We start from the raw sequence: 14607 nt of genomic DNA, 5'->3' as shown, positions 1-14607 counted from the left end.
AAGAGAATACCCAGTGCTGGGAAGGATGAGGGCTCATCAGGGTGGCAAAGCCAGTGCCCAGGGAGCACCAAAGCTGGGATCTGCTCCTGGCACCTGGTGGGCACGGGCACAGGGCTGTGGTGACAGGGTGTTTGTCTGTTGGGGCTGCTCTGCTCCCGCTGGGAATGTGGGGTGGCATTGCCAGCACCCTCAGGTCCCCCCTTCTCGCTGTCTGGGCTGTTCTGTGAGGGCAGGGGCAGACCCTGCCATGGACCTGCTGCAGCAGCTGGCAGTGCAGGTGCCCTGCCAGCCTCCTGCTCCTGCTCCAGAGCATGGCACCGGTGCCAGGGGCAGCTGCCCTGACCTGCCCTCCTGCCTCTGTGAGCACCCCACCTCGGTGCTGTGGCTGGAGAGGGTTGTGCTCGTTAGCAGCTGTCCCTTCATTGGCAGCTGTCCCTTCATTAGCAGGGGGATCTGCCCTGGCAGGGTGGCAGAGCTGTGGGGCTGTGACATGGTGACAGGGCGCCATGCCCATGGTCCATCTCTGGGGTGGCAGGAGACCCAAGTACCTTCACAGGGGGTGGGGGATGGAGCTGCTGGGATGGGGAGGAGAGGGACGATGGATTTTATTGACAGGAGCTGCTCCCTCTGGCAGAGCCCTGGCTCGGGCCAAGCCCAGCCCTTCCCCAGCTCCAGACAGGGCTCAGCACCTTCCTGCCATGCCTGGGGCTGGGAGTGCTGGGGCAGAGTCCAGGGGCCGTGCTGGGAGCCAGGGGAGGAGGGAGGGTCACTCTGCTACACTGACCACTGCTCTAACACATCCACAAGGCTTGGCAGGCTCCAGCACGGCATCATCAGCTTACAGGGCTTAGATATTAAAACAAACCAACAGAGAAACAGTTTACAGCTATGTACAGAGAGAGGGAGCCCAGCTGGGAGTGCTGGGGCTATGGACATGAGTGTAGATTGGCACTGTGGCCACCCTGCCACGGTGCCTTTGCTCACGAGGACCATGCAGCCAAGCCATGGGCTCTGCCAGGGCAGGATTTCAGCACAGGCTCCCCAGGAACAGCCGGGGCAGAGGGTCAGAAAGGCAAAGCAGCCGTGGGTGGAGGCCATTTGGACATGTGTGGTCCCAACAGAGGAGGGCAGCAGGTAAATACCTCTCCTGCTGGCCTTTTCTAGCTTGCTTGTATCTTAGGGAAATGGTTTCTCTTATTAAATGCAATATCTTATACATTCAACCAACAGTTCAGCTAGTCTGGGGTTGGTTTTCCTGTTATCTTTTCCCCTCCAATTTGTGCAAGATAATAAATACAGCTCTGGATCCCCACCTGCTTCCTGATGCCCACAGACAGTTAGCATGAGGCTGCCCTATAGGAACTGGTATCTGGTAACAGACATTACATCCTTTTTTCTATGATTCAGCATGTACAAGCTAGCAAATGTTATAAATAGAAGAGTTGGTTGGTTTTCTTTTTTTTTAACTCCCCCCATTCAAGAAATATCTACAATTCCATTGAACTAAACCCCAAGCCATCCAGCTGAGCTGAATTCTGCAACCCGAAGACACCAGAGTCCCACCAGGGTGCTCCTGCCAGCCCCTGCCCAGGCCAAGGGGATTCCTGGAAATGCTACATGAGCTCTGCCTATTGCTTGTCTAATTAGAGATGACATTTCACTGTCACTGCTGTGCATTTACTGAGGAAATCTCCTCTAATTAAAAACACCAAGAGAGACTAGGTCAGTTTTCTGCATGCAACAAGTACCTACCTCCTCATTAGAGTGTTGCATGTTTGGACCAAGATTCTTCTCTAGCACCTTGTAGTTGTCAAGAGAGAGGGGTGGCAGCATCCTTGGGGAGGGCAGAACCAGCCCCAGGAGGAGGGCAGGGACAGAGCCAATATTTGCGTGCTGAAAACCATGGGCCCGCTCCTTAACTGCACTCTCTTCCTTCCCCTGGCTTTCCCTAGTGTGTGTTAACACTAAAATAAACACTAAAAGCATTCTTTACATTTAAAAAGACACTTTTGTACAGAAGAGGCAAAAGTCAAACAGCAGCAGTAGGGGTGGGGGAATGTCCTGTACTTCAAGCAAATGCCATTCACCCCCAAGACAAAAACAAATCTTAATATCTAATGAGTAAAGAGCTTGTTCCAGGAGGGGAGGTACTGGATTGAGACCCCTAGAAAAATACATCTATGTGCATCGTACACTTAGGTTTGTGGGACTTCTTACCAGAGCTTAAGAGGTTTATTGGAACAAACCCCGCCCGTCTTCGCTTTGTGGCTCGAGTTGCATCCCCTTTGCTCTGGGAGTGAGCGGGGCCTGGGGGAACGGGATCAGCCACCTTCCTCCTGCACAGGGGCTGCTCTGCTGAGGGAAAACTCGTATTCCACTGAGTGAAACCTGATGCCAAGCATCAGCTTACAGGCAGGAGGACCCGGCGTTGATACAACTGCCCGAACACATCCTGCTGCAGTTCCTCCTGGGAGGAGCAGCCCTGCTACCATCTTGCTTTAGAAAGAGGGTCCAAACCAGTGGGGTCGGGTGGGATACGCCCAAAGGGCAGAAGACCCATCCACAAATGAAATGTAGCTTCACTTCTGGTCCAAAAATCTTTGAGGGACACAGAAAGCTTTAGAGAGACACGTACTTTGTGTGCAACCAGCCCTTGGAGTGGTGTCTAGGAGGGTGGAGGGAGCTCCCCCATCGCCTTCAGCAGGCTGCTGGGAGCGAGCTGGGGCTCGGAAGGAGACAGGAAGCAAGTAGCCCGCCCTGAATCTGAATTCAAAGCAGCCTTTTGCAGCTGGGAATGGGGATTGGCTGTGAGGTGGTGCCTGCCAAGCGAGCAGTTAATGGTTCCTGTGGTGTGCAGGCCTGGTGAGCAGCCGTCCCTCCAAGCTGGGAGTTTTTCAGCAGCTGTACTTCTTGATGTACACGGGTTTGCAGTCTTCGCTCTGCATTATTAACATTCCTCCTTTGGCCCCATCTATTTCAACTGCGACCAGTTCCAAAAACCCTGAATAACCCAAAGTGCTTCAGTTTGTGGAAACAGTTGCTTCCGCTTTCTCCGAAGGCAAGAGGCCGACGCTCTCCTCAGAACACAGGTTATTAAAAAGAGCCAACACCCCCTGCTCCACGGAGCATCCTCCCATCTCCTCCTCCCAAACCATTAAAAGGGCTTTTCTGCCCCTTTGCTCTCGGGCAACGCCTTGCAAATGACACTGTTTGTGTTTTTGCATCTGCATCCGGGCCGGCTCACTTGGTCGTAGCATCTCTGGCTCAGCTTGACGCAGCCGGTGGCCGGCAGGTAGCAGAGCAGGCAGGGCAGCACCAGGGACAGGGCGCTCATGAAGGACCAGCGGGCGCAGCAGTTGGACTGGGAGCAGGAGCAGGGGTGGTCGGCACACGTGCCCTCGTCGTCCTCGTTGGTGCAGTGGTAGAAGACGCCCTTGACCAGGCACATGCAGGTGGAGTAGTTGACCAGGTTCTGCGCCGAGCACAGACACTCCTGGTTGCACACCCAGCACGAGGGCAGAGTCCGGGGCAGGGCACACTCCTTGCACTTGCATTTCCCACAGGCCTCGCACAGCAGGAAGTGCTTGTCCAGCTCCTGGGACACGGGGCCCTTCAGGTCCAGGGGCTTGCAGTTGATCACCTTGGGCTGGATGCGAACGGCGCGGGGGGACGATTGCTCCGCCACGGGCACCGGGGCCATGTGGTCCAGGAGCCTTTGGTCTGAGGATGTGCTGCTGCTGCTGCTGATGGAGCTGGGGCGCCCGCTGAAGGAGATCCAGGGGTGGGTGACATCCTGCTCGCAGCGCTGCGGGTGCTGGCTGGCCGAGCCCAGCTCGTGGGGGGCTCGGGGCCGCTTCTGGGCCGGCGGCTGGGAGGCGCCGGGGTTGTCGGTGTAGTCGTTCTCCAGGTGGGTGCTCTTCATCTGGTCGATGGGCAGGATGGTCAGCGGGTGCTGCAGCCGCCCGTAGGGGATCCGGCCGTCCAGCAAGGGCTGCACCATCACAGAGTTGGGGACGACGGTGATGTTGTGAGGGATCCGGGGCTCCATTGAGAAATCAGTCTGACTGCTGGGGGAAATTCTGTGCTTAAGTATCCTGGGAGAAGGGAAGGAGAAAGAAAAGGGATGGGGGGGAGAGAGAGAGCGCATTGTTATTGTGGTATCCTGCAATCCCAGCCCAAAAGGGCTCCTTGCTGAGGCTGCTTGTTGTGCTGAAGGTCCAAGGGAGGCAGAGCACAAAGTCCCTCACTCCCCTTTTGCTACTGTGTCCCTCTCCCTGACCGTGGCCATCTCTAGCTCTTCCAGCCTTGGGAGGGCTGCAGTCACTGCAGGCTCCTGAAGAGCCCACTCATGGTTTTACTGAGGGAAAGCACATCTTGGGGCTGCTGGTGTACCTTCACATGTGGTTTTGTCAGCAAGTTCCCTGAAACGATTTCTCTAAACTTTGGAGGTTTTCCCCAGTTGACTCTGACCCCTAAAAAACCCGATGCAGGATTGTGGCTTGTGGAAGCACTGGCCTGGTACAAAGGTGCTTTTGAGCATGGGGCTGAGCACCTGTCCTTGCTAAGCAAGGATCTGCCTGTGGGAGGATGGATTGATTTTGGTGAGGAAGCGTCCCCTCTCCATCAGGAGCCGCTGGTTCCAGAGGCTCCTTTATCCCTCCCAGGGGAGGTGGAAGCGCTGGCTCAGCCCCTTGTCTGGTGGCAAAGCAGGGTGGGAGCCAAGGGTGCAGCTCCCAGGAGAGCAGCCACAGGGCTCGGGCTGGATCCATCACCTCTCACAGGTAATGAGACCCTGGTGCAGCCCGCTAAGTGCACTAATACTCAGCTGAAGTGCTGTTTACCAGCCGCTCTGGCTGAGCCCTCGGTGCCGCAGTTTCTAATTTCATTGAAAGAGTGCAATTTATCCTGGAGTCAATCCAAAGATTCAGCAGTGGCGTAGGACAAGAAACCACAGGAAGTAACTAAACTTAAATCAAAGAACGGAAACGACTCAGTTCAAATTTAGAAAGTGCACATTGTTTTCTAGTAGATGTGCCATTTCCTCACGGGGTGACCTTTATTCATAAATAATATAATGCTGGAGATCAGTTGAAAGAAGGGGTGAGTAAAGCTTTGGTCGCAGGAGGGGAAAAGCTGCTGGTATCAAGAAAAAGGAAGTAGTGAACAGCTTAAGGCATTGCCAGTTGTTTGTGTTCAACAAATAAATTAACCTTCTCCAACAGCGTGAAAGATTTGGACTTGGCAGAGCTGGTTTAACAGCTGGGCTCCATGATCCTAAAGGTCTTTTCCAACCTAAATGATTCCGTGATTCTATGGCTTTTAATATCACAGATGTGGGAAAAGGAAAAAACTGCATTCAGCTACAACCCTAAAATGCACAAGAAGTGTTTGTGTGACAATGTTTGTGCACTTCTGCGAGAGCACATCTCCCCTGAAACAAACAGGCACCGCAAAAATGGCAGCGAGAAGCGATTCTGCATCCTTGGAAGGGGAACGGGAAGCTCATTTTTACCCCCTGAGAAATGCCACCAGAGTCCACCCTTGCGTTTGTAAATCGTTGCTTTGATGGATCACTTGGCATTCGGGGTTGGAGCAGCGCCAGCTCTGCCGGGATCGGTAGGAGGGCGGGCGGGCAGGGCGGCACAAGCCGGGTCCGGCCCCGCATCCTCCCGCCCGGCCCCCCTGTGCCCTGCACACCCAGCAGGAAGAAATGCTTTATTAGCACTAATGATCTTTATTGTCATGCAGCCCTTACGCTGCTGCTCTTCCCCAGTTAAAATTCTCTGCTGGGTCTTAGCCATTCATTTGGATTTTTTTTTATTTCATTATTCATAGCTCATTGACATCCTGACTGGAGGAACAAGAGGGTTTATAAAGCATCTCTTCCTAGTTACTGTATGTAAAAAACAAAGAGCAGCAATGATTCTGACAACTCTGGTGCATGCAGAGGGAAAAGAACTTGATTTTCTTTTGTGCATCAGAATCCAGTGTCATGATATAAAAAGTATTTGCTGCAAGTCAGAGTTTAGCAAAATCATCAGTTCTCTGGAGGCTGTGTGTTACATTTGCAGGGAGACTTTGATTCCATTGGGTTTTTTTGGTGTTTTTTTTTTTTTTTTAAGGAGAGAGATGCAGCTGTTTTGGTTGCCAAGAGTAAGTGCAGCAGAGCTGATCCTAGATGGAAGGTAGCTGGAGGAAATGGTGGCAGTGCTGCAGGGTGTTCCAGCCTGTCTGCTCCTCCTCACCCTGCCTTGGTGGCCTCTCCAGGGCTCTCTGCCCACCCCCACTCGGTACCAGCTCTCAGGAATCTGCTCTGTTCACCAGATTTCCCCTGGATCCAGGGAGAGCCATTTGTTTTAGGGTGCCCTGTGTGGCAGCAGCGTGTGGAGCTGCCCAGCCCAGGCAGGGAGCCCTGGCTGGCACCAGCCCTGGTGCTGCCTGTCCCCAGGGTGGCACTGAGGGTGTTCTGCATCACTGGTGGCAGTGTGGGAGTCCCTGGAGGTGGCACTCAGGCTTTGCATGAACTCTGCAGTGCCCAGTCTGCCAGGGCCAGTGATGCCATCACACAGAAATGGTGTCACCAGATGAATTGGGGGAAGGATTAGAGCCAGGCCATTCCTCAAACACCCCTGTGCACAGATGGGGTCTCAGGCAGGCAGATGTTAAAGATGGCTTATCTGAGATAATGCTAATCAAGATTTCAGTTAATTACCACAGAAAGGAGGGAGACCCTGGACTAGACACCACACGGCAGGAGAGTTAAGGATAGAAGCTTTTCTTCCTCTTTTTTCAGTGTAGTACAGTTTCAAATTGTCTTTTTAATAGACAAACTATTTCTGCAGGACAAAGGGAAGGGAAGCCTGACACGGTGAACTCAAAGATATCTGGGCACAGGATCTGCTTGGATAAAACCTGTGGAGGGAAAACATCCAAACAAGACCCAGCTCTCCCCATTCCTAGACCCCTGCTCTGGCCACAGCGTCTCTCTGGCTCCATCAAGATCACCTTTAGACCACCACAGATGTGTACCCTGACAGGGTTTGGTGCTTGGACACCTGGTCCTTCACTTTCTGCCCTGCCCTCTCTCTCCTGAGCAGAGGTTTCTGCAGTTAACTGCTCTCCCCTTTCACGCTGCTCTTAACACACAAATGTTTCTGATATTTATGGAGTTTTCCAAGGACCATGACTCCATTGCTGCTGCTGCTGGCCTTGTCACCAGAAGTTCCAGCAGTGCAGTGACATTGCTGGTGACAGATCCAGGGCAAAGCCCTCGAGTGCTGAACGGGAGTGAGCTGGGTGCTGCTCACCCTGCAGGAGGCTCCTCTCCCCCAGGCTCTGCCCCACACAGCCGTGCAATGCTCCGTGGTGGAGCTGCTCCAGGGTGTGTCTGTGTGCTGTGGGCACCTTTCCCTCTGCTCTGTGTCTGTCCCAGGACAGGGCAGGGCCCTGGGCAGCTGTGCAGGCACACGGTGCTCTGCCTGTCCTGGCAGAGAGCAATCCAGCCCAGCCCAGCCCTGGGGTCAGGGATTTCTGCTGGGGCAGAAGGAAAGCATGAGCCAGAGTGCTCCAGTGGAGTGTCACAGGCTGGGATGTGCCTGCCTGGACACCTGGAGGGGCCTTGTGCCCTCCCTGGAGGATCCTCCAAGACACCACAGCTGGACCTTTTCTGGTTGATGTGCACCCAGAGGCAGGGCAGCATTTCCTTCACCTCCCCCCAAAACCCAGCAGCCACGAGGGGTGTTTGCTCACAAGGACAACACTGCCTTCAGCAGCAACACTGGTACCTTACAAACTGAATTTGTAAAGCTTATCCCAGCCAGATCCCAAATCAAAACTAATGTTTGGGGTCACCTGGCCCCCTGAAAGAGGACAAGAGCTGAGGGGTACAACCTCAGGGATCTTTGCTGTGCACTGCACTAATCCTGATTGTAAATTGCATTTCAATTGAAGAAAAAAAGCCATAGAGTACACAAAATTCATTCATTTTTGATCCCAGGTAATTACAGATGTCTTACAGCATTAACACAGGCACAAATTCACTGTACAGACAACTTTCTTAAAGTAGACAGCAGGAAGAAAAATTCATGACTGTCTTCTTATACAGGGAGTTTTTCATTCTTTAGAGGCAAACAATGAGGTTCTTTTCAAGGCAGCAAACTCCCATGTAGAGAAAAATTTCTCTTCCCCCATGACTGTACAGTCACTCACCACATACAATTTTCAAGTCAAAATATACTTCCTTCCAAGGGAGTAAAATTGGACTCCAAGTTCATACACGTGTTGCAGTGTTTGCTCCATCTCTTCATCAAGATATGGCCAATTTAAAATTACTGTTGTACTGGGTAATTGCAGGTCCTAAAGTTGTAGGAAACCAACTGTTATTGTAAAGTGTTTTGGTATTATTTCAGACTCAAAAGTTTTGTAGGGTTTTGAAAGCAGATGAAATTAAAACAAAAGGCATTTTATGTTTTAGTAGGATTTTGGATTTGCCTACTTCATTTTGTCCTTGTAGGCAGTTCCATGAGAAAGTAAACCCTCAGGAAAATTCATTCTCATTAATCTCTTCAGAACAAGTTTTGAAAGAATAAGGTTCTAATATCTTTATTTTCAGAGTGGAGTTGGACAACAAATCTTCCAGTAACTGAAAAACAAAATGGATCTTGACTTAAAAATCCAGTGAGGGCAGAAATATCTAATGCTCATAACTATCTGAGTCACCCACTGGTTAATAATTTTAATAAGCTCTTTCTCACATGTTTAACAATATTCTAGATGTTTGTGGTAATAAAAGAATAACGAGAGTAAGGGACTTAAGTCCAGAGGAGGGTCCCATGTGGAAGCAATCCTGGGCAACCCAGGACTGCCACCCCGCCAGGGCAGCCAGAGGGAAAATGGGAAAAGCTTCCCTGAGCTCCTCCTCTGCAGCCAGCATCAGGTACAAGGTCCCACAGTTTTGCCCAACCCCTTTTGAGACACCAGAAATGTCCAAAGGGAATTCAAATGTCACAGAAAACCAAAAAGCCCCAGATGTGCTGTTTGGGAGTGTTTGCTGAGACCCCAGAGTGGGCAGGGCAGTGATGCAGCCACCAAACCCCTTCTGTCCTCGTCAGCTTCGTGCTCCAGATCAGGGACCACTTATCTCTCTTAATTAATTACACCTCAATTACACCTGATGAACAGCCTGGCCCTTCTGTTGTGTCTGACAGCACCAGTGGCAGGAGGAGCCTCGGCAAACCAAGATTCCTCCTGGGACTGCTGACACTGGATTGTCCCCTCCTTGTCCTGTGACATCTCTGGTGGCTCCTTTCTGGGGCCTGGCCTGTGCCCTGGAACATCAGGGAGCTGGACCCTGCAGGGGTGCCAGGCTGCCCTTTGCCAGGGGCTGGTGGCCACCTCCAGGACCATCACATAGATGACACATCTTAGAAATGGAATTTATGAGGGGCATGGGGAGCACTGTGCACAACGAGGCACCTCCTTATATTGGGATTGTTAGGGTTGGAAAAGACCTTCAGGGTGGTCAAGTCCAACTGTAAATGGAATGAAGAAAATTTGATGCCTCAACATGGACTTATGATTTTTCAATCACAGGTTGAATTTCCCAAGTGTTGAAGCATCACAAGCTTCTGTGAAGAAGGGATGGAGAAATTGCCATGGGCTGATGAAAGGCTGAGCCTTGCACTGGGACAGGGTGAGAGCTGAGCTGCTCATTTGGGGATCTGCTTTGGGTCAGAGCAGGCAGCTCTGAATCCTGGCACCTACAGAGGGATCCCACCTGCTCCTGGGCACTGATACTGGACCTGGGCTAGATTCAATTATAGAAGGAACTGTTCCCTGGCAGGGTGGGAGGCCCTGGCACAGGGTGCCAGAGCAGCTGGGGCTGCCCCTGCATCCCTGGCAGTGCCCAGGTCCAGGTTGGACACTGGGGCTGGAGTACCTGGGACAGTGGGAGGTGTCCCTGCCATGGCAGGGGTGGCCCTGGGTGGGCTTTAGGGCCCCTCCCATCCCAAGCCAGTTTGTGGCTCCATTACCAATGCCAAAGTTGAATTAGTCTCTGGCAGAGCTGTGACAGCCACTGGCACAGAGGCAGCAATAGCTGCAGTAAATGCACTGCAGAAATTGGTTTCTTTTCTTTGCTGTCTGGGACACACGAATTTCTGAAAATACAGTGCAAGAGGAAGAAAACAAGAAAAGCATAGAATATTTAGTCTTAATACAGGAAATGACCATGACTGAACGCAACACATTGGAAGCAGTGTCATGCCAGGGGTGGGCAGGAACATTTCCAGGCCTGTGCAAGGCAGCACAGCTCAGAATCGATGGCAACCAGTGCCAAATCTGACCTGTCACCACCAGTCTGTCTCCTCTGGTGGCTTGGATAAAAAGCATTTTTGGGTTAAAAAGCTCCTCTGGAAGTGTTGGGCAGAGCTGCAGCTGAGCACTGGGCAGGGCAGGGTGCTGAGGGACAGGACAGGGTCCCCCCGAGTGATCTGTAAAGGATTTGCTCCCCAAGGCCCAGCAGAGGAGGAGCTGGAGGCAAGGGAACAAATTCTGCCCCTGCCTTTGTTTGGCATTAAGGACATCCTCTTGTCCAGGCCTGCCAGCAGTGACAAGGGACACACTGCTCCTGGTGCAAGCCAAAGGGTCCAATTAAAGCTTTTAATGAGGAAGACTACTCTCAGAGGTAGTTAAAGGAGACCTTGCAGCAAGCACATGTTTCTAATGTGGGATTAAGAATAATTCATAAGGTTGGAGTTCATTAAGGCTGAGTTCGGCTGTCTGGATTTTGAGTCGAGCTGTAAATGCTTCAAAAAAAGGAAAAAAAAGCTTTTTTCCCCTAAAGTGTGTATTAATATTAACAAAATATTGACATTCATTCTTTTTGTTCCCCTCCTTAGCAGCCTTATCTAGCTAAGGCCAGCTAGAATCTTCTCTACAAGTAATAAGGCAGCAAAAAAAAATTCGAAAGCTTATTAGGGAAACCTGCCATTTTTAAAACGAGACACTAAATTCCTGCCAGAGTGTGGAAATTCAGGAGCTGGGAAATGAGACCTGTAGACTTCCAAGAAGCTGTCTCTGTCCAGCTAAAGTCTGTTCCTATGGTGCGAGTGAATAAAGCACATTTTGGCCCACTGGCATTCAGATCTCTGGGGACTTGGATTTCTCAGTCAGAGCCTTCTACTGGACAAAAACATCTATTTTAAGGTCAGAAAACCAAGCTCAGATATGATCTATTAAGCTAATGGTACTAAATGATAACCCTGTTGGAAGGATTGTACATTTTCTTGGGGGAATACATTGTATGGCATTGAAAAAGGATAAAAAAAACAACTTGTGCAACTGTTTGCCTGTAAAAACACAGTTTTAACTACTGGGCTGAGCTGGGAAGTTATATAGCAATATGATTAATGAATTTTTTTCTTTCACGTTTAATTTTATGAAAACTATCAGAACTGGTGATTAAGTATTGCTGTAGTGTTGTAAGTGATGTGAATTTTATTTCACAGAAGTCTGAGAACAGAATTTTTTTTTTTTTGGGGGGGGGGGTAGGAATTGCTTTTTGAGATGTTGCATTCCCCAGTTTGGTTTGGGAATTAGTCATGATTCCAGGAAAACAGCTTTTGTTTTGCTGTTTCAGGAGGAGAACAAATAATTTCTCCCCTGCACATACCTCATGGAGAATTTCAAAAGGACTGCAGTATTCAGAAATGGTCCTTTTAATTTTATAATCCCAATATAGAGTCCCTTCCAGCAAGGGAAAACACAGTAGCCCATGGAAAAGGGCACATTTATCAACGAGACATCCCCAGTGGGGTTCCAATAACTGAGAACAACCCCTCCTCCTGCTATCATTCATTTTTATATGGACAAGGGGGAAGCCAGTCATCAGGATCATTGTGATTCTGTGCACAAATTGGAGCTTTTTTCTTTAACCCAAAATAAAGGCAGAGAGGGGAAGCTGTAATATTGGGAAAGCTGAGTTCCTCTTTACCTAATTAAACAGCAATTTCTTGCCATGCTGTCCCCTTGGCATGGTATGGAGGAAAGGCAGCAGCTGGAGAAGTTTTAAAGAACCTAGAACGTGCCTTTTCCACTCTGGATAATGCAGGGATGCTTTTCCTTTTCTCTTTCCTTCTCTCCTTCACCCTTTTAAGAAAAACTTGGGGCTACAAAGGACTTGAATGAAGCAATCAGACCCTTGGTAACTGGAGGAGAAAGAGGGAAGCCTTTTCCCCCGTGATATTCCTTCGCAGTGCCATTTCCAAGGTCTGCATTCCCAGCCCTGCTTTCCTCTAAGACCTTCGTGCCTTTTGTATGCCCCTTTCTGCTTTTTCCATTCCCCTCCTGATAATGAATTTTCAGAACATGTCGTCTCCAGGCTTGTCTTTCTCCTGTGACGCCAGGACTGGTACCAGAAAATAAAATCCTGGCTTATCTTTGCTACGCAGTTGGTAGAAAGGAGCAGCCAGCACAGGTTTTTCCTCCATACATAAAATATTTCATGTATTAGATGAAGTTATTCCTGGTACACATTTTTTATTACTCATCTAGCCTTTAAAATACAGCATCCATCCAGATTTAAAACAAGTGTACAGCAAGACAGGGAAGAACAGTGATGGAATAAGGCGCTGAGGCCAAAAAAATGAAAAAAGGCTTGTATGAAATAAAATGCTGAAGAGCAAAGGTCATGCAGGAAAGGTCTGACACATGAGTGGCTGATTTTGAAGTGTCCTATTATGGAGACAGCTAAAAACTACTTGACACTCACAAGACAGGGCTTTGGAAAAGAGAGGAAATGCAGATAATCCATCCCACAGCAAGAAAGATCCAATTCTGACTTGTCAGTCCAGGTGACCAGGTATTTATGCTCCTTTTCTGGGAAGGAAGGAGGGATGAGGGAGAAGACATCCCATCAGCAGAAAAAAGCCACTTATTCTGCTGTAAAAGCCTGCAAACCAACCCGACCCAAGTGTGCTGAAACCTGCCTGCCATATATGTACAGCAAATGCAGATGTTGATGGGAGAACGCAGAAAAGAGGTATAAATCAGAGACGCAGGGACACAAATGGAAATTCTGCAAGAAACAGGATATTTCTCCAGAATGCCAAGTCTCCTCTGGGCAGGGAAGCACCAGGCAGCTCTCCACTGTACATAATTATAGCTAATCACTGTTAGAAAAGTCATGGCCAGAAATATGCTCCTGATCAGCGATCTGTAAGGAGCAGCACAACACATCTAGAACGAGCGCAGGATTTTCCCTCGGGGAGCAGGCTTGGCTTTTTCTACTTAAAACATTTAACAATTGCTCGCAAGCTCCGATCTCGTACTTACTTTAAATAATTCAGCTAGGACCATCTCTCCATAGGCGAGTTAATCCCAAATGCGAGGCGGACGAGGGGGCCGGACCTGGGAGAATGCTGGCAGGAGCGGCAGGAGCTGCGGGCAGGGACCTGCGAGCGCGGCGCTGTCAGCGGCGGCCGCGGCGCTGCACCCGCCTGCCTGCCTGGGAAAATGGCTATTTTATGAATGGGAGGGCAGCGGCCGCCAGTGCGCATGCGCTGCCGCTTGACTCTATGAATGGGTGGGCACCGCGGCGGCAGCGCGCATGCTCCGCTGCCTTTTATGAATGGGGGCTGGAGGGGAGCGCGGATGCGGCTCCCGGGGTTTTTTTTTTCCCCTTTTTTTTTATGAATGAAGGGCAGCGGCAGCTGCGCATGCACCGCGCCCCCCGCCCGGGGCTGGAGGTAACGGCGGGGGTGGGGGGCACCCGACCGCCGGGGGGGCACCGCCGAGCCCCCTCCCCTGCGGGCCCGATCCCGGGGAGCAGCCGGGAGGGTGCCCCCGGCCCCTCGGGCATCCCCGGCCGCCGCATCCCGCCGGGAGCGGGGCGAGGGGCGGCAGCGCGGGCAGCGCCTCTCGCCGGGAGCCGGGGGGGGACAGGAGCACGTTCGGCTGGAGGTTCTGGCGATCCCCGCTTTTGGGGTGTGTGACCACGAGTGAAACGATGGGAACGGTTCTCCTTTAGCGCTCTGCTTCGTTTCCCGGTGCTGAGAGCTGCGGCTCGTTCCGTTCACCGCAGCATCGTCACACACCCGTGTCCGTCCCCCGTGCCTGGCGCCTGTGGCAGCACCTGGGTGAAAACGCGAGCTCAATCCCCCTCCCCCTCCGAGTGATGTATGTGCAACCTGTGGGTTTATTTCACGGCATTCTCTCCCGAGGAGGAGAGGAGGTGGGGTAGAGCCGCAGGTTCCCCACACCCACCCAGCGCCGGCAGCTGCTCCCGTTTCATGGACGTGAGGCCAAGGATGCGCTGCTCGCAGCTCCGCTGCTCTGCCCGTGTTCAGCGTACCGGGGAGCCTCTCCCAGCGCTCCGCAGCCAGGTCCTGGCGCTTCCCACCCATCCTTAGCACAGCGCGGCTGCTCCGTGTCGGGGGGAGCCCTGCCCGAGCTGGGGCTCTGGTGTCCCTCCGTGCTCCGGTTCCGCTCGCACGGGCGCAGCCTCCGCTCCAGCTGCCGCGGAAGCGGCCGCAGGTGGGGCCTCGGGCCGTGCGGTCCCCCAGGGGCCTCGCAGACAGGTTGCTTTCCTGAAAATGCATTAATGATGTA

The 14607-nt window shown here is 51.6% G+C and overlaps 1 protein-coding gene across 1 annotated transcript; it reads right to left on the bottom strand.

Annotated features, from left to right (window-relative positions):
• Nucleotides 1–1450: 1450 nt before the first annotated feature.
• Nucleotides 1451–13503, bottom strand: SPRY4 (sprouty RTK signaling antagonist 4). The gene is made up of 2 exons (XM_059860188.1): nucleotides 13333–13503; nucleotides 1451–4094 (listed from the first exon to the last, which is right to left on the bottom strand). The coding sequence occupies exon 2, from the start codon at nucleotides 4046–4048 to the stop codon at nucleotides 3155–3157; it is 894 nt and encodes a 297-aa protein (XP_059716171.1). The 5' UTR covers nucleotides 4049–4094; nucleotides 13333–13503; the 3' UTR covers nucleotides 1451–3154.
• Nucleotides 13504–14607: the final 1104 nt, after the last annotated feature.

Source organism: Haemorhous mexicanus, chromosome 15 (assembly GCF_027477595.1).
Source record: "Haemorhous mexicanus isolate bHaeMex1 chromosome 15, bHaeMex1.pri, whole genome shotgun sequence".
In the NCBI taxonomy this organism is placed as follows: Eukaryota; Metazoa; Chordata; class Aves; order Passeriformes; family Fringillidae; genus Haemorhous; species Haemorhous mexicanus.
The sequence above is the reverse complement of the archived record's forward strand: the minus strand, read 5'-3'. Positions and strand labels throughout refer to the sequence as shown.